Source organism: Delphinus delphis, chromosome 6, assembly GCF_949987515.2.
Source record: "Delphinus delphis chromosome 6, mDelDel1.2, whole genome shotgun sequence".
Classification (NCBI taxonomy): domain Eukaryota; kingdom Metazoa; phylum Chordata; class Mammalia; order Artiodactyla; family Delphinidae; genus Delphinus; species Delphinus delphis.
In genome coordinates, this window is record NC_082688.1 from 69,239,065 (window position 1) to 69,258,303 (window position 19,239).

At 37.4% G+C, this 19,239-nt stretch overlaps 1 protein-coding gene across 1 annotated transcript in view; it reads right to left on the bottom strand.

Moving 5' to 3' along the window:
- Positions 1–19,239, bottom strand: part of MLLT3 (MLLT3 super elongation complex subunit) — a 263,887-nt gene that overhangs the window by 118,721 nt on the left and 125,927 nt on the right. Inside the window, exon 3 of the mRNA XM_060014794.1 lies at positions 3,085–3,167. Coding sequence (XP_059870777.1) covers positions 3,085–3,167 — 83 coding nt within the window. The remainder of the gene's footprint in view (positions 1–3,084; positions 3,168–19,239) is intronic.

Sequence of the window (19,239 nt, forward strand, 5' to 3'; positions counted from 1 at the left end):
TTAACCCACCAGTAATTGATCCACATCTCTACAATTAGGTGTATACTACTTTTTCATATTACAAACACTGAAATATGTTTCATTGTGCACCTGTGAAAAAAGCAATCATTATTATGTATCAAATCTTAAAGAAAATCTAAAAATAAAAATCAGCTAATCTGGACACTAAACAGAGTATCTACTACACAGTGGTCAGCTGAATGTCTATTTTACAATGGCCCCAAAGAAATAACTGTTTTCCATCTCAGGTGCATCTTTCTTCTTTCATATTTTAAGAAACTAAAAATTCCTCACAGAGTGAATAAATAATATGTCTTTCAGTCATAAGAATTGCTACCCAAAGTACCAAGACGACTGCATTTGTGTGTGCGCACATGTGCACACATTACTTTCAGCCTCTTCATCCTTCATTTACTTTCTTTTTAAATCTGGCGGATGAGGAGATTCCAGTTATTTCTGTAAAGGAGGGAATTGGGCAGTTCAGAAAATATATTTCTCTGAAGAAATAAGAGCCTGTAAAAGTGACCAGAAAAGTTAAAAACAAAGTAGGAGAGAAGATACGTTATTGCAGCATTATTTCCAAACTGAAGCCTTCAGTGTACCTTCATACATTGCTGGTAGGAAAGTAAAATAGTACAGTCATTTTGGAAAACAGTTTGGCAGTTCTTTAAAAAGTTAAATTAAACACAGAGTTACCACACGACCCAACAACTCCATCTAGGTGTATAACCAGGAGACTTGAAAACATATGTCCACACAAAAACTTGTATATGAATGTTCGTAGCAGCATTATTCATAGGGCAAAGATGGAAACAAGTCAAATGTCCATCAAATTATGAATACAAATATAAGCAAAAATGTGGCGTTATTTATACAATGGAATAGCATTCAGTTATAAAAAGGAATAAGTATTGGTACATCCTATAACATGGATAAACCTTGAAAACCTACTAAATGAAAGAAGCCAGACACAAAAGGCCACATATTGTATGATTTCATTGATAAGAATTGGCCAGAATAGGATATTACACAGAGAAAGGGAACAGATTAACCCCAGGGGCTGGGAGAGTAAGGAATGAGGAGTGATTGCTGATAGGTACAAGGTTTCTTTATGGGGTGATGAAAATGTCCCAGAACAAAATAGTGGTGATGGTTGCACAATACACTAAAACCCACAGAGCTGTACATTTTTAAAGGATGAATTTTATGGTGTGTAAGTTATATCTCAATTTTTTTAATAAAAAAAGAAAGCTAAAAACTAATTTCTTAAGGGAAATCTTGACATGAGAAAAAACAAATCCATACATCAAATGTGAAAGCATATCATATGAACAGACATAAATGCATCTCAACAAATTCTGATTTGATGAAAAACACGTGAACATTTCAGTAGTTTTACTACTGAGGAAGGTAATCATTATTCTGGCAAAGAGTTACTGCTTCAAAGACCCAGAAGTCAAGAGAATTGCCAGTGGAGAGAAAGAGCTAGATCAAGAATCTGGTTTTAACACTTTCCAACTGTGTGTGGCCTTGGACAAGCCATGTAATCTTTCCATGACTCAGTTTCCCTTCCTGTAGAATAGGAATAATAACCTCTCAAAAGGTCTTATAAAGCTACTAAACAAAGCAACATATGTAAAGGGCTCAGCAAACTGCCACGGACAAAGTAAGCACTCAGCTATTTAACTACACAGAAATAGGTTACCACCAAATACGTACCCAAAATATAAATATAAAGAAAAACTAATTAACAGGGATATCATGTGTGTAGGAAGGCCGTGGGGCAGGAATGTGGCACATGAGGAGACCAGCTTGAAAAAAACAAGAAATATGAAAAGTAAAATGTATCCCTATTTTCTACACATTCCAACTTTTGAAGATAGTTTCATTATAGCTTATTTAAAAGTTAATTATCTCTTAATCACAAAGAGATTTTTACTGAATTGAAGGTTGGGCCTTCTATACATTGAAAAAGCCAGTGGAACACAATACTGTAAATCAACTATACTTCAATTAAAAAGAAAAAAAGAAAAAGTCAGTGGGACACTGTTCCAGTGGAAGATACTGATCACTAAAGAGTGGCTTATCAGGGGTTCTCATACTTTGTGGTGTTTCTTCACCAGGAAGGCCAGTAAATATGCAGATTCCTAAGCCCCATCCCAGAGATTCTGATTCAGTAGATCTGGGATAGAGCCTGAGAATCTCATTTCCAACCAGCTCTTGGGTGATGCTGATGCTTCTGGTCCAAGGACCAGACTTTATGGAGCACTGGCTTGGATAACACAACATTCTAATTGCTCAGTTCCTTTAACAAGAAAAATGTGAATTCTCTCACTTTGGGGCAGGTTTCAGGAACTATGATTACCTTGGAATAAAAGGAAGAAACAGGGTGATTAAAAATTATAGCTAGCATTTACTAAGTGCTTACTTACATATGAAGCATTATTCTAAAAATCCTGCATAGCTTTATTTAATCTAATCCTCCTAGCCATCTTATGAGGTAGATACACTTATCCTATCCCCATTTTATAAATGATAGTGAGCCCCACAGAGATTGAGCAATGTGTCCAATATTATACAGTCTGTGTGTTTTGCCATATATGCACTGCTGAAATTTTTAAAATCCAATAGAATCCATAATATCTACTTGCTGATATAATTGTATATATATATGTGTCACATGTGTGTATCAGATAAAGGTAAAGGAGAGATTATTCTTTGTAAGTCTCAAATTCTAGAATTATGAAAATGAGAAAAGGATCATTTCACCGAAAAGCTGTAATTTCTCTTTTCTATTGTACAAACATATATTAATCTTCTTTTTCAAAAGGTAATCACTCTTCTCTCAAAAGAAACATTTAATGAATTTCATATAATCTGACTTCACAGAACTGAAATTATCTTTCTCTAGCCACTTCCTCTTTAATGAAGGACAACAATAGCCAAAATTCCTAGAAGACAAATATTAACTTTTATTTTAAAATCATCTAGTGATAGAAGTGCTTAAGAATCAAAACTATTTTAAACATCATTTGGTTAATGAAAGATCTTCTATTGAAAGATTAATGAGTAAAGATTACATACCTTGTTTTTAAAATAAACCTCAATTGGCAAAATGAAACCAGCATACCCAGATTCTTCTACTTTGTAAGGTGGATCTTTGCACACTGCAACATTAAAAAAGAGAAAAAGAGTGAGATGAGATTAACAGGCAAAAACACATTCTTCTTTCCTTTAAAAACACGAAAAAAAAAAATCCTATCCTACCACCTACATCATTCTCAATTTTCACAGCCCTTTGCCAAGCCCCAGCTAACTCTCTGATTTGTTCTTTACTTCTTGTTCAGAATCTACAATAATAATATTCCTATGTAAATCAAATATGTAAGTTATCTATTCAAATCTTGATGGGGGATAGTGCATCACAGTCAACCATGGTCATGAATGACTGGACTTTAGTGATTATCACCCTGCCCTAACACTTTAGGGAAACTGAGGACAGCACCTTGTGACTGAAAGCTTGAAAACAACTATAAGTTACCTAACAAACATATTATCTATGTCTAGTCTTTGATGGACATCACACTACCCCAAACCCCTCAGTTCTCTGAGATATCCTAATTTCCGTACCAAAAGGTGGCAGGACCACCCTCCTTCCTTAGAGAAATCCCAAACCCAGTGTCTCCCAATGTTATTGGTGTTCATTAAGACTCATTATCCCCTATTACCCCCCAAAGGAATACTTACTGAAATACTGCAATACATACAAACACTTCAAATCTATTCACATCATAAGAATACATAAGAAACAATAAGGCTTTTGTATTCTTATGAAGAAAGACTTATTTAGACAAGACTATTTAGGCAAGCTCTTGGGAAATGAGAGATGCCCTAAGAAGCTAAATATGATTTCACCCCACTAAAATTTCCATTAAATCAAAATCAGTTGCAAGGGCTTCCCTGGTGGCGCAGTGGTTGAGAGTCCGCCTGCCGATGCAGGGGACACGGGTTCGTGCCCCGGTCCGGGAAGATCCCGCATGCCGCGGAGCGGCTGGGCCCGTGAGCCATGGCCGCTGAGCCTGCGCGTCCGGAGCCTGTGCTCCGCAACGGGAGAGGTCACAACAGTGAGAGGCCCGCGTACAGCAAAAAGAAAAAAAAAAAATCAGTTGCAAGCCAACTGAGCTATTCTAGTTAAGACTGCATTCTGCTGGTAAGTGTCACAAAGAATTTAAAATGTACATGTTGAACATCAAGGCCATATACCACATAGCACATAACCTGGTAGCCCAAGTCCACTTCAGCAGGGCTCCAGTCTGCCTTTTAAACCCTTCCTCCTTTTGTCACCCACCAATCCTCCTATGCTTCATTCAATTGCATCAATTCCCCCAAAACATGCCCAGTATTTCCCACCTATGCTCTGTCCTCTTTCCTTCCATCACACTTTGATGCTACTCTTAGTATCCTCTGCTAGTTCAAATCTCAATTTCTTCACAAAGCCTTTCCAGACCACAGAGTACTATCCTCTCTTCTCCTTTTACCCTTCCAAAGAACTGTCTGAATCACTGATTTGACACTTAACAGACTTCCTTATTATCATATATTCAGGAACCTCATCGCTAATTCCCTTTCACTCCCCAAGGACAGAAACTTTTTTTAATTAATATTTATTGGAGTATAATTGCTTTACAATGTTGTGTTAGTCTCTGCTGTACAGCAAAGTGAATCAGCTATACGTATACATATATCCCCTCTTTTTTGGATGTCCTTCCCATTTAGGTCACCACAGAGCATTGAGCAGAGTTCCCTGGGCTATAGAGTAGGTTCTCATTAGTTATCTATTTTATACATAGTATCAATAGTGTATATATGTCAATCCCAATCTCCCAATTCATAAGGACAGAAACATTTACTCAGGAACATAAGGAGTGTCAAGGGCTCAGGCATGCCTGGGTGTCAATCCGGAATCCACTTCGAACTAGCCAGGCTACCTCTGGAAAGTTACTCCAATTTTCTGAACCTCAGGTGCCTTGCCTGGACAATGTGAGAACTAAACAAGGTGATGTATGTAAAAGACACAGGATAGGTCCTGGAACACATAAAGAAGTGGCAGAAGTAAGGCAGGAAATCTAACCCGTAAATACCCAATTGTCATGTAAATCTTTTGGATGAAAATAGAAAGGAGAAAAGTACAGAGCCCTGGATTTGGATTAGAAGACTCAGTTCCACGGCCCTGGACTAAGGATTCTCTAGACAGCTCTAGTTCTATTCCCTTTATATATATATATTTTTTTATTTTTGGCTGCGTCGGGTCTTCATTGCTGCATGCGGGCTTTCTCCAGTTGCTGCGAGCGGGGGCTACTCATCGCTGCAGTGCACGGGCATCTCATTGAGGTGGCTTTTCTTGTTGCAGAGCACGGGCTCTAGGTGTGTGGGCCTCAGTAGTCGTGGCATACGGGCTCAACAGTTGTGACTCACAGGCTCCAGAGCACAGGCTCAGTAGTTGTGGAGCACGGGCTTAGTTGCTCCGTGGCATGTGGGATCTTCCCGGACCAGGGCACCCTGCACTGGCAGGTGGATTCTTAACCACTGTGCCACCAGGGAAGCCCCCATTCCCTTTAAAAGAGAGAACACCATCTACACGTTGTCAGCATGGCTATCAAGACTCAAGAAGATTATATATGTGGGGAAATACAAGTCTGAGGCATTTTTAATGCAGAGGAGGAGGATGATGTACTTAAAAATTGGTTAGACACTCCATGAATACAAATATGATTACAAAGAGGTATCCTGAAGACAGGATTTTAACACTTGGCAGTCTCCCGTAGCCCACCTTAGGAAAATTTCCCCAAACTGACATCAGAAGAAGTAAATGATGATGAATGAGGCATCTCACCTGACCTTACAAGTTTCTCTAATAAAAAATGAAAAAGCAAAAGGACTCAGAGTGGCTTCAGCCCTGCATCCACTGACCACCTGCCAACCTATCATGAATATTCAAATACCCTGAACACTGAGCAGGGTGCCACTAAATGAATGAGCACCCCACCCCAGCTAGAAAGATAGCATTACATCCGTGACATTTCCAGGCTGCAGAGCCCCTTTTCAGAACAGCAGTTTCAGTGTCCAGGTTGCTTGGGATTAATCGTGCCAATGCCGTTCGAAGGAAGTTTATTCTGTGGGCTGCTGTAGATGCCAGAGAAGTTATAACTGTTCCTCTCTACACCCTTTTGTACAGTTCACTTTCTCTATTCTGCATGCAAAATGCTCCTATTATAGAAAACAGCTGTTAGTGAGCACATCTTATAGTTGAAGGTCTTAAATTTTTTTCCCACCCTTTAAAGGAAATGATCTGTTATGTATTACTATTCCAAAGAAGTCTAGTTTTATAAGAAACTGTTTACCAACTCATACCTCAATTATTTTTAAATGCAGTATTTTCATAAATAACAATGAACAATGTCTGTTGAGCACCCTGAGTTCTCAATTAGAAGCAAACAATAGAAACTTTTTATTCACAATAAACACGACAGAAAAGCAGTAGCAATGCAAATACAAATTTACAGTTCTAATCTGAAAAAAGGTCAAATTAGGGGAAGTAGTTTATTTATTCGACTGTTTTATAATCAGAATCATTAACATGAGTTTCTAACCTTAAGGATCTATTAAGATCTATGTAATAAAAGGCCAAATGTCGTAAGTTACTGAAGGGATACCCATCTATAGAAAGCCATCACATTTTTTTAGGTGACAATAAAATGGGAGGATTCATATTCATTCTTTAAACTATGCACATTAATTCAGTAGAAATCACTGGGAACTCTTATTCCTGTCAAAATCCAGCCAAAATTCTGAGATGTTGGCTCTCTCAGAACGTCTCTCTGTTCCTCTTCCAAGCTTCTCTTGTTGCACTTATCAGGCAGCCTGATAACGTTCATTCACCTCTCAGACTCCTCACTAGACTGAGCGACTTGAGGTCAGCAACCCCATCATTATTATTTGAGCACCAAATAATAGGTGCTCAATAAATATTTGTTGAATTGAATTTCTTAAAGATTCATGCCACTCTTGAGTTTGTGGTTAGCAGATACAAACTAGTATATATAGGATGGATAAACAACAAGGTCCTACTGTATAGCACAGGGAACTATATTCAGTATCCTGTGATAAACCATAATGGAAAAGAATATAAAAAACAATGTATGTATATGTATAACTGAATCACTTTGCTGTACAACAGAAATTAACACAACACTGTGAATCAACTATACTTCAATTAAAAAAAAAAAAAAGGATTCATGCCACTCTTCACTGATCTACCATTGCTAAAGAAGTTGCTTTCTACAAGCAGCAATGATTTGATATTAGCCAGTCAAATTCTTCTCCAAATTCACTACAAGCAAAATAATCTTTTAAAATTTGGTAGAGGTGATAGAAAGTGTTGCCACAGAGAAGGAGTCTCTTGAAAGCTGAGTATCTAATGTGGGACTGATTCTAATTCTATAGTACCAAATTTTAAGAAATTGAGTTAACAAATTGGGCCAGAAGATCTCCAACATCATTTTGAAACTAACACTCTAGAGCCATAACTAACATTTCCCTTTTCCTCTCCTTCTGTACATTACTACTCATGTACCCCAAAGCTCTAACTAGAAGACATTTTCAAAAATCCATGTAGATCTACCCACACACAACACCCAAAATTTAGGCCTGAGAGGAACAGACCAAAGTTTTCATAAATAATGAGTAACTGGGCTTTCCCCCCCCCCCAAAATAGCTTTTCAAAATAACAGGCACAATATAAACCCATATACATAGTATTTAGAATGATGTTAACTATATACATTGACCATTAATCTATTTAATTTTTAAGTTGAGTGGAAAATGTACAAAAAGAAGAAAAACACATGAAAAGGAAAAAAAGTCATGATTTGGTTAGCCTGGAGTAAGTCAAATCCTTACTTATTACCTGAGATTTTTAATATTAATCCTTTAGGAGAAAAAGGCTTGAAAAATAGCTATGCTTGATACAAAGAAATAAGTGCTCCTTAGATGAATAAATGAATTTGTGCTTATATAATGTTACATATACAATAAGTAAACTTAATTTATTAAAATATCTCATTTTTAGCACCAAAAACAAAAAACAAGAAAAAGAAAGAAAAGAACAAACTCCTCCAGATCCACAAGACCATCAAGTAATAAGCTTTAGAAAATATCATTAGGCAACAGTTTTTTCCCAAATCCTTAGGAAAATAGCTGGCAGATTTCTCTCCAGAGCCTCTCTCCAGTCTATTTGCTTAGACACTAGACTTTACTCACATCTGAATACTTTTGATAAGGACATGGCCCAGTTGCCCATTGGTAATTATTGCTTTTACTTTATTTACAGTGCAGAGCCCTCCCACACCAAACTCTCTATATATACAGACTGGTTATTACCATGGCTTTGTGCCCAATGTCCCTTCCAGCTTCAGCATTTTGGACTCCTTCTCTTCCTGCTTCAGTTCCACCACATCAGAGCCCCTAAGAAAAGTGAAGCAGGGTACTACATGGCCATCTTGCTGCCCCTGTTCTGTGCGTCTGGAAATCCAAAGACTAACATCTAGCAGTCTGGGCATCACCCTGCCACCGAACATGGCCCAGTCTTTACACTCCTGACATTTTGAAAAGAACAAAAATCAACGGTTGGATTTTATTTTTGTTTTTATAAGCTCACGCATGCACGCACATACACCACACACACACCACCCACACACACAGATTCTGCAATTGCTTCTATTCAGCCCATTTCAAAACAGGTATTTCCAAATAACAAAAAAATGCTTTCCCCCTTTGTGCCACTTCCTCATTTCCCTGAAAAAGGATTAAAGATAACATCGCGCAATTTTTGAAATGTATTGTTGAGTTGTTTTCACCTTGTTGAAAAATTCAAATGCAATTGTTGACTTTTTAAAAAATTCAAATGCAATTCTGAAAATCTAATTGTTTCCTATACAATAAAGAACTGTGGCCACACAAGATAACTTTCTAAATAACTTTCATAAAATTACAAAGAAACAAACTAGATATAGTTAGCTAACTAGGCAGATGTAAAACACATGTCTACCTCCTCAGGATTCACCATTTAAGGACCAACTCAAACAGACCTCCTCTGGAGAGCCTTCTGTCAATACTCCAAAACAAAAATGGTACTGTCCCTCTTCTGGGTTCAACCTTTTTTCTCACTGATCTTATTAGCAAATCCTAATATATATGCTACTATCAAGCCCCATCCTCACCCTAGATTAACTGTGTGCTTTCCAAGGGCTAAGGTTGTATCTCAGGACTCTTTTCATCTCTGAACCCAGCCCACCCTTTATGAAATTGAGTAGAATCAATGAAACGTAACTTTAGTATGACCTCAAAGGAAGAGATGGAGCAAGCCTGGCAGCTGACAAGAAATGCCTGGGTGGCAAACAGAAAGTATGAGCAAGGGCATTAGGAAAGTAACAGCATAGTGGAACAGTCAGTATAAGAAGAAACACTGAAAATGATGAATAAAAAAACAGATAATATGGATAAAGTTTATACTTCTATAGAGAACTCGTACCATACACACTCAGAAATTCACATCCAAACTCAGGGAGGGTAAAAATGCATAACATATAAAAGAGGAATCATTAATTTTGAATGTTACACAAAACTCCTAGATTTGGAATAAGAGTTCAAGACTCCAAATTGGCTATGTTGAAAAATCTTAATGATGATACATAAAAATGACTTCATTGGTTAGTAATTTGCAATCTTTATGTATAGACTCAGAATATCGATGGCTCTCTCTCCAGGTAGTGGGGAAAAAGAGAGGATTTTTTTTTTTTTTTTTATACGTAAGCACGTTTTCAGCTTTCGGAGGAGTTGTGTCACTGGCCCGTCTAGCTGAGGTTAAGTCAATACATTTCATCTGGAGAAAATATAACCATGATATTAAAATAAGACCACCTTCATAATCATTTCTTCAAGGAACACATAACAAATAAGTCAACAAAATACAGGGAGTGCCCAAAACTACATAACATTACAAATTGTTAGGAAATATTAAATATAAGTCTTCAAGCTTACATCTTTCACTAAAATTCATAGCACAACAACCAACCTGTCCCAAGTTCCCTCAATATAACTCAGTATACAGCATTGCTTCAAATGATTGGCCTAGTGGAAATACCTATCCGGGCTAATCTGATAAGAAAGAGTAAAACTATATCTTCAGAGAAAGTTCAACCTAGAGACAGACCTAATTCTTTTATTGAAAACTATTAAATTGAAAAATCTTAATATTTCTATCTTAAGGAGACCACCACTTTTTTTTGCGGTACGTGGGCCTCTCACTGATGTGGTCTCTCCCGTTGCGGAGCATAGGCTCCAGACGTGCAGGCTCAGCGGCCGTGGCTCACGGGCCCAGCCGCTCCGCGGCATGTGGGATCTTCCTGGACCGGGGCACAAACCTGTGTCCCCTGCATTGGCAGGTGGACTCCCAACCACTGCGCCACCAGGGAAGCCCGAGACCACCACTTTTAAAGTTAAACCTTGGGCAAAATATTTTTCAGAATACCATACTTCATAAGGTCCATCTGGAAAAGCAACATTAGCTACATGGAAAATGGTCTTCTAGGGAAATAACTAAGATCCTCCCAATATTTGGCAGGAGCATCTTCATTTCAGTGTGTACTACTACATCCAAAAAATTGGTCATCAGAACTGTTGGTGGGAATGTAAACTGGTGCAGCCACTGTGGAAAACAGTATGCAGGTTCCTCAAGAAACTAAAAATAGAACTACCATATGATCCAGCAATTCCAACCCTAGGTATATATCCAAAGAAAATATAAAGAAGATGTGGCATATATAGATACACTGGAATACTACTCAGCCATAAAAAAGAATAAAACTTTGCCATTTGCAGCAACATGGATGGACCTGGAGGGTATTATGTTTGTTGAAATAAGTCAGACAGAGAAAGACAAATATTTATCACCTATATGTGGAATCTAAAAAAGAAAACGAATGAATATAACAAAACAGAAACAGACTCACAGATACAGAGAACAAACTTGTGGTTACCAGTGGGGAGAGAAAAGGGGGAAGGGGCTTGATAAGGGTATGGGATTAAGAGGTACAAACTGCTATGTATAAAATAAATGTATGCATAGAAGCTATAAGGAGATATTGTATAGCACAAGGAATATAGCCAATGTTTTATAATAACTTTAAATGGAGTATAATCTATAAAAGTTCTGAATCACTATATTGTACACCTGAAACTAATATTGCTTTTCATTATTTAATCAAATATATAAAGAGCCATTGAAGAATCTCACTTGCTAAAATAATCCCCTCATGATTTCTGGAATAGCAGAAGTCAACAACCCTTGGGACAGTCCTCTGGCATCAAAGTTTTACCCAGTTTTATCCCAGGTTTTACACTTGGCCCTGCTATCACTAAGACTGATACTGCTTTTTATTTAGACGGAAAAAGGGAAGATAATGTCTTCATTTATAAAATTATCCTATCTTCTCAATAATATTACCCTAATTAATTCAATTTAACAGGCACTATATAATCATAGGGCTACAAAGATAAGGTGGAATCTTGCTCTCAAGCAGATGACAGTCTAGCCAAAGACACTGTCCTCTAAGTGCAGGTTCTATTCTAGGGACATGAGATAGAGCGATAAACACAGCTGACATGGCCCCTGCACTTATTAACCTTATGTCCACTGTTAGGAGGCAGGGAGGGTGAGGAGGAGAGAAGAAAGAATACACGTACAAGAAAATATCGAGAAAGTATTAAGTGCTACAATGAAAATACAGCAGGCTGACATGAGGGAAATGGGAGAGTTCCTCTTTACTTTAGATGAATACACCCTCCCTGAGAAGGTGACATTTAAGCTGAGACCTCAAAATAAAAAAAGAGCAGGGTATGTGTTGGCCAGGCAGGAAAAAAGCGCTATTTATGTTGCTTACAGAGACAGATGTGTAAACAACCTAAAGAAAGCCTGCCTTTATACCTGCCTCCAGGGCTGTTTAGCCCCTTACCTGGATTTTCCTCTCTAGCTGAAGTGAAGGCTACTTCCTCCTTCCTGAACATTTTCTCCCATCCTGAATTCACCATTTAACACTCACATAGGTTTGGCTCTTATGACCTCACATCTCATTTCTCAAATCTTAAATTCTCCCAATGCTACGAACTCCCAAGAAAACACTTTGCATCTACTTACAAAACCTTCGTTATGATTCTTCATCATGAAGGTTTTTTAGGTAGATATAATTATTGGGAATTGTATAACCTAATCTTAAGTAAGAGATTTTTTTTTTAAGTATGTCCCTTGAAATAGAGTTCCTAAACACAGTACGGAAGGAAGCATCTGGACTAAGGAAGGTCAACCCCAAAAAAAGGAGTGGATTTTAAGTGCAATTTGAGAAAAGGAAAGATCACAACTGTAAAGCTACCTACTCAAGGGGAGGGAAGCAGTGTTGCAAGGGAAAAAGCTACCTGGATCAAGAAGGAAAGGAAGGATACAAAAGTGATGACACTCAAAATATTAGAATACAGAGGTTACGATTTCCTCAAACACATTCATATTAAAGGGATATTTTTCAGCTTAAGTTTTTTCTTTTAATAAGTGCACAATGTGTAAGAGCCACTTTTAAATGTGGTACACCCATCTCTTCTTGTATAGCATGCAATTTTTAATACTCACCCTTTAAGTATTCAATGCAGAGGATTACGAATTGGTGTTACACACAAGACAGCTATCAACTGCATTAGGGTGACAGAAGTGGCAATGTGTTATAAAATAAGTAAATATAATCAATTAAAGTTAAGACTCATTTTCTACTGAATTTGAAAAAAAAAATACAATAGCCTAAAAGATCACCTCAAACTAACTTCACAGAAACACCAAAAGATAATCATGCAAAAAAGATCAATGATCCAATTTTTCTCTTCTCAATTTTTGCTTTATTCCCTTTTCAGTAGGGGGAGAAAAAAAAATGCTTCCAGGGAAGGGATCAAAACTGTTCTAACTTTAGAGAAAGAGCTAAAAACAAGATTCCTTTTCAACATCTTGTGGACTCTACTTCGTTTTTTCTGTTTGGCATTTTGGCACAGAGATAGCCTATCCTAAGTATCCTAATTGATTTAAGCTCCATTAGATATTCCAAATGAAGACAGAATGAGGGTGATACTGATATGATGGCAACTGTTTAGACACAGTGCATACAAGAATGTGGTTCCTGTTCAGTCTGACAATCTTTCAATCTTCCCAAATAAAGCAAGGAAAATTCTGTCTCTCCACTCTCCTAAAGCAAGGGTTTTCAGACTGTGTTCCAGAAAACCCTACATCCCAGCAGTGTGTATTGCTTTTACAAAAGCAATAGGGTGCTTGCCCCAAACAATGAAACTGTAAATAGCCTAAGGACCAATCCTGAGTTTTAGATACAGGATTAGGGTCCCTTCAGATTATGTGAAAAAAAAAGTAAGCCACTGCTAAAATAAAGTCTGACACCACTGCTCAAAAGTACTATAAAAATTTAACTATATCATTAAAGTAAATCTACTTTCACAGAGTATGATTTTTTGCTTGCTCCTGTTGAACACAGAAGTGATCTACTGTTTTCTGTCTGCCCTGACTATAAAAGTGAGCTACACTGATTTCTCACTGAGATTTGCAGTTCTGGTATGTCTTTTTGTTTGTTTGTTTGTTTTTTGCAGTATGGGCCTCTCACTGTTGTGTCCTCTCCCGTTGCGGAGCACAGGCTCCAGACGCACAGGCTCAGCGGCCATGGCTCACGGGCCCAGCCGCTCCGCGGCATGTGGGATCCTCCCGGATCGGGTCATGAACCCGTGTCCCCTGCATCAGCAGGCAGACTCTCAACCACTGCGCCACCAGGGAAGCCCTCTGGTATGTCTTTGAGCTAAACAGAGACAGGGAGCAAGAGAAAACCAGCTGCTACTCTTCTTATGGAGTCAAATGTTACAAAATACCTTCCGATTACCAAATGCAGTGCTAATTGCATGGTACCTCTCATGGCCTCTGAATTCCAGGAGTTATTTAATAGGGGGAAATAGTACAAATATAAAAGAAAGAGAAATCAGGACAAACACAAAAACCATTAATAGTCAATATTATAGGTGGGAACTCACAAACTGAAAAGCTTAGGGAACAAACCAGGGAGAAGCAAAGAGAGAGTCAGTCATTGGGTTTCATTCTTGTGTGGTTAAAGAAAGCAGGTCTGGGGAGTTCCCTGGTGGTCCAGTGGTTAGGACTCCGCTCTTCCACTGCCGTGGCCCAGGTTCAATCCCTGGTCGGGTAACTAAGATCCTGCGAGCTGCGAGGTGCAGCCAAAAGAAAAAAAAGCAAGCAGGTATGATATTGTCAAAAGGAGGAAGACATTTTTAATGAGTAGTAATGATTCTAGGAAAAGATTATAGTCCAAGCAGGAGTATGGGAGAAACATTCCACTGGATGGGTAACTGAGGTAAGTATTTCTTCGTGGTTCTTTTCAATCTTGAGATACAATACCAAGGAAACAAGTTTTCTAAGAGGAAGGTAAAGAAACAGGACATTGGTAAAGAATTTAGGAGCCAAGGGCTAGCTAGCAGCTTTAATCTTATTTGGGAATAACAGAGAATCACTTACTCTTTTAAGAATAGAAATGAAGGTATCCAAATAATGCCCAAGGCACACTGACTATTGCTCCAAATAAGGCAAGGAAAACGGGAAGTGTAGAAATTAAGACTGAATATGAAGAAAGAGGAGGAAAAAGAGGCTGCAAGTTAAGATGATCCCAGAAATTACTACTGTATCCCAAATATAAGTGTGAGAATTCTCAAGTACATGGAATTCTCAGGTTTACCGTAGGAAGTGTAAAAATGTTTGCTAACTTAAAGCAAAGCCCCTTGAAAACTTCAGTTTAGTGGGAGGTGTCATTTTCTGACAGGAAATTGTGTGTAATGTGGAAGCAGAAGAGCTTAGAGGTCGAGAGCCAGGGGTTTTGAGAACCCCTTGGTTCAAATCCCACCTTGGACACTAGCATAATACATCCTATTCTCTCAGTTATAAAATGGAGCTAATGCTATTACCTATATCATACCATTCATTAAGCTTTAAGAGATCATCCACCATGCTAAAGGCATAAATGAGATAATCCCTATAAAGCTTGAGAACACTTTCTGGAAACTAGAAATCATCTACTAATCTAACAGTAGTCAAACACAAACCATAAACATTAGAGAACTTCTTGTGAACTTTCCCCCAAATCTGTCCAAAGAACAGATTTAAATTTACACACTTACCCTCAGTTTAATTAAGCATTCTTCTATCTGGTTTTATTTTTGGCCCTAGGGATTCTTGACAGGGATATGTGAAAAAGGAAAATATTCTTCACTTTGGAATTCTTTTGGCTCAACCCACCACTAAAAGTACTAGCCGGCGGTTCACAAAGTCAGCCCACCTTCAAACTCATGAAGCCCAAACTAGCACATGTTATGAAAAAGCTGTAAATAAAGTTTCCAAGGTTATGTATTATAAAGCAGTAACGGAAATACTGCAATAAAACAAACCAACAGAAAATAGAAATGCAATCTGAATTTGAGTCCTGTGGGGTAGTAACAGATAAATTAGCAAGGAATCAAGAGACGTGGTCCTGGCTCTGTTTCTACCACAAATTTGCCATCTGACCTTTGGAGAGTCCCTTTCACCACTCACCCCAGAGGCAGCTTCTAGATCTACAATTCTGTTATTCCAAAGACAAGTCATACGTGCCACTTCTAACTTGAAGGCAAATGCATTTTGTTTTTTAGGATCTTCATTTAAGCATAAAACAACTCTCAGCTAAAATACCACATCTGCTATAACACAGTCAGGAAATTGGGACAAAACAAAAGAACAGAAACAAAACAAAGATTCAGAATCACACTTGAATTTTTAAAAATGTTTCATGGTAAGTGCTTTTTAGAAGAGAATTTAATTTTTATTAGACCAGTAAATAAATAAATACTGAATTTCTTTAATAGAGGCTGCCCACACACACACACACACAATTCTATAAATTAGATTTTCATTTTCTTGTTTCCATTCTGATTATGAAGTCAGATTAAATCTACTGAGTGAGACCCTGTTTTACCTGTATAAATCAAACTAGAAATTTGATTCCTCGGGAACTTGATATAATTTAGTGATAGTACCATATCAGCTCAAGTATTAAGGAATGAAACATCAGAACATACTGGCAGCATTTATGAGAAACACCATGCTTTGAAAAAGCTAAAGTAAAAAATTAAACCAACCGTTTGCACATTAGGCATAGCACATTATGTAAAAAACCCTTGAGTGTTATGATTTTACTATATACTGCACTTGTAAAACCCTTGTTCTTAATCACACTGAAACATATTACATTGCTTTTTAAATAGAATGCACCCTGCCACAATGCACTCAATCTTAATAGTATTCCAGAACAGCATGCCCATATGAAAGATAGGTTGATGAATAGGTTTATGTCCTATTCAAGGAGATGAAACAGCTCAATAGAAAGATTAAATAAGGCTCCTGCCAGTGGCTGAATCTTAAAGTCAAAGAGAAGAACACAACTCAAACCAAATGTTATAGGCAAAGGTCAAACAAGAGAATAATTAAGACCCTAACTTGAAGAGCTAGCTAATGTTCACTCATTCAGTGTAAATCAGAAGAAAAATTACTCCTCTTAAAGTGTAACCGTAATAATTTTCACGGAGTCGATTCCAGAAGACACATTATAAAACTGAATGAAGGTGAACTAAGTCCCAAAATAACCTTTAGAGGGAACCACTTCTATTATGAAACTATTGGACCTTAAGTGAAAAATTCACTTTAAGATCCTACTGTCATATCATACTTTAAAAATTTATTCTAGATTTATTATGTATCAGATATTAATAGAAATATGAATTTTGCTAAGAGCCTTTCAATTAATTTTTTGTAGAACTCTATTATAACCCAATTCATTTATATAAAAAGAAAAAATTTATAAAGAATAAGGCAGGAATTTATGTTTCCAGGGTATTTTTTTGTTTGTTGACTTTATTGTCCCACCACTAGTCCCAACCAGTTTCAACAGGAGATTTAACTAAATGGATGAACATATTTCTCTCTATGTACACACACCACCTATAGAATGGAAATACAAGCTCAGCTATAAGAAAATTTGGGAAGTATAAAACAGTGCTAAAACAATAGGAAAAAGAAAATCTGCTTATCATGCTAGTGAATATTTTGGAGCCATTATAATCCCACCTGGAGGAAAGCCTAGTTTACTGAAATTTATCATGGGACAACAGGTACATTTGTGTTTTTAAAAAATCATTCTCTTCATGTACTGTCATATCCTATTTTGAAAACCCACTATCTAACTTCATTTCTCTTCCAAATAGCCACATTTTTTGACTATGTCACTGATATCACCTAATAAACTAAGTAAATCATATGAATTAATATACACATACCCCTATGATACCCATGGACTAAATACAATCAACCAGAAAGAATAGCAAGAAATCAAATAAGCTTTCCCTACTCTCAATTTCTTTTCCTTGTTATTCTATTTTCATGAAGAAATGCTGGTAGATAAACTCTAAATCCATCTGACTGCAGTGTGGGCTCAGGGAGGGTCGAAACTAAACAACAGAACTTGAAATATCACAGGAAGAAGTTTTTAATATTTTATAATGATTTATTTATAAATAAATGCATTTGTTCTCCTACATACTCCCACCCAAATCAGCATATCATACACTGCAAATAAGTCATTTTCTTTCCTACTTATGACAAAGAGCAGTAAGATATTTAAAAACAGCAAATTTCAAATAATTTCCTCCTCAGAGATAATAATAAAGGTATGATTTATTTAACACCTTTCACCAAGTCCCTGAAAGATCACTGATGTCAAATAAATCCATAACGTAAGGAAATAAGTAGTGCAAGAGCCCTGCCAGCCACCCCTTTTTACAGATGGAATATGACAACTTAAGCAATTTACCCAGAGGTCAGGGAGCTAATTCCTGGCATTCAATCAATAGATATTTATTAATGGCTTCTATGCCCAGCACTCTGTGCTGGACGCTTGGATGAAAAGTATTTTCTCCTTTTTGCTTATTTGTAGCTTCTCATTTTTCTACAAAGAAACAAAAATTCTTACTTGTATTATAAAAGAAAAATGTTTAAAACAATGTGATGCTCAATGAATTTGGAGAAGAACAAGGTTTCTGGAATTCAAAACATTAGGAAAGTAAGAAAAAGTGAGATTAAGGTTTCCCTCCTATGTGTACTTCCACCATACACCTTTTCCTATGAAAAAAACACGATACATTAGTAGTTGAATTTTATAAAGAAACCTAATTTAGACTAGCAAATCTGTGTTCTCTGCCTGGCTCTGACATTTCCTAGCTGGAGTAACTAACTTTAGGCAAGTTACTTAACTTCCTTCTACCTCAGATTCTTCTGTCCATAAAATTTTAAAAGGCACCCCTGTGTAGACCCAATGTAATATATAAGCAGTTATGAGAAAGTCATTTTATAAATGCTAAATTCCTACGGAACGTTAGTCTTAACACATGACTATTTTGCCAACAGTTAAGCATATTTTCACTAAGTAGGGACAAAGGAAAGGTGTCATTTAGACAAAATTTCTGACAAACCAAGAGTTCGGTGTTAGAGATATTAAAACACAGCCTCTGCCCTTACGAATATCTCCCACCATTTCATGGATGGGTCTAGGACTCTAGTAGGATGTGGATATTATGCCCCTGCCAACAATGTAGCAGGGAAGATAAAGACCTTAACACAAAATTTTTTTAAACAGATTAGGATAACATGATTCTGCTAGACTATTAAAATGAATGATATAAATTTGGAAGTTTCTTAATTAATTTTATGTTTAATTTGGAAGTTTAGTTAATGATTAATGATATGAAGGGTATAAATTTGGACGTTTTTTTTTGCGGTATGCGGGCCTCTCACTGTTGTGGCCTCTCCCGTTGCGGACACGCAGGCTCAGCGGCCATGGCTCACGGGCCTAGCCGCTCCGCAGCATGGGGGATCTTCCCGGACCAGGGCACAAACCCGCGTCCCCTGCATCGGCAGGCGGACTCTCAACCACTGCGCCACCAGGGAAGCCCCAATTTGGAAGTGTTTGAATTCTTTTACCAATATAGCTTACTTGGACT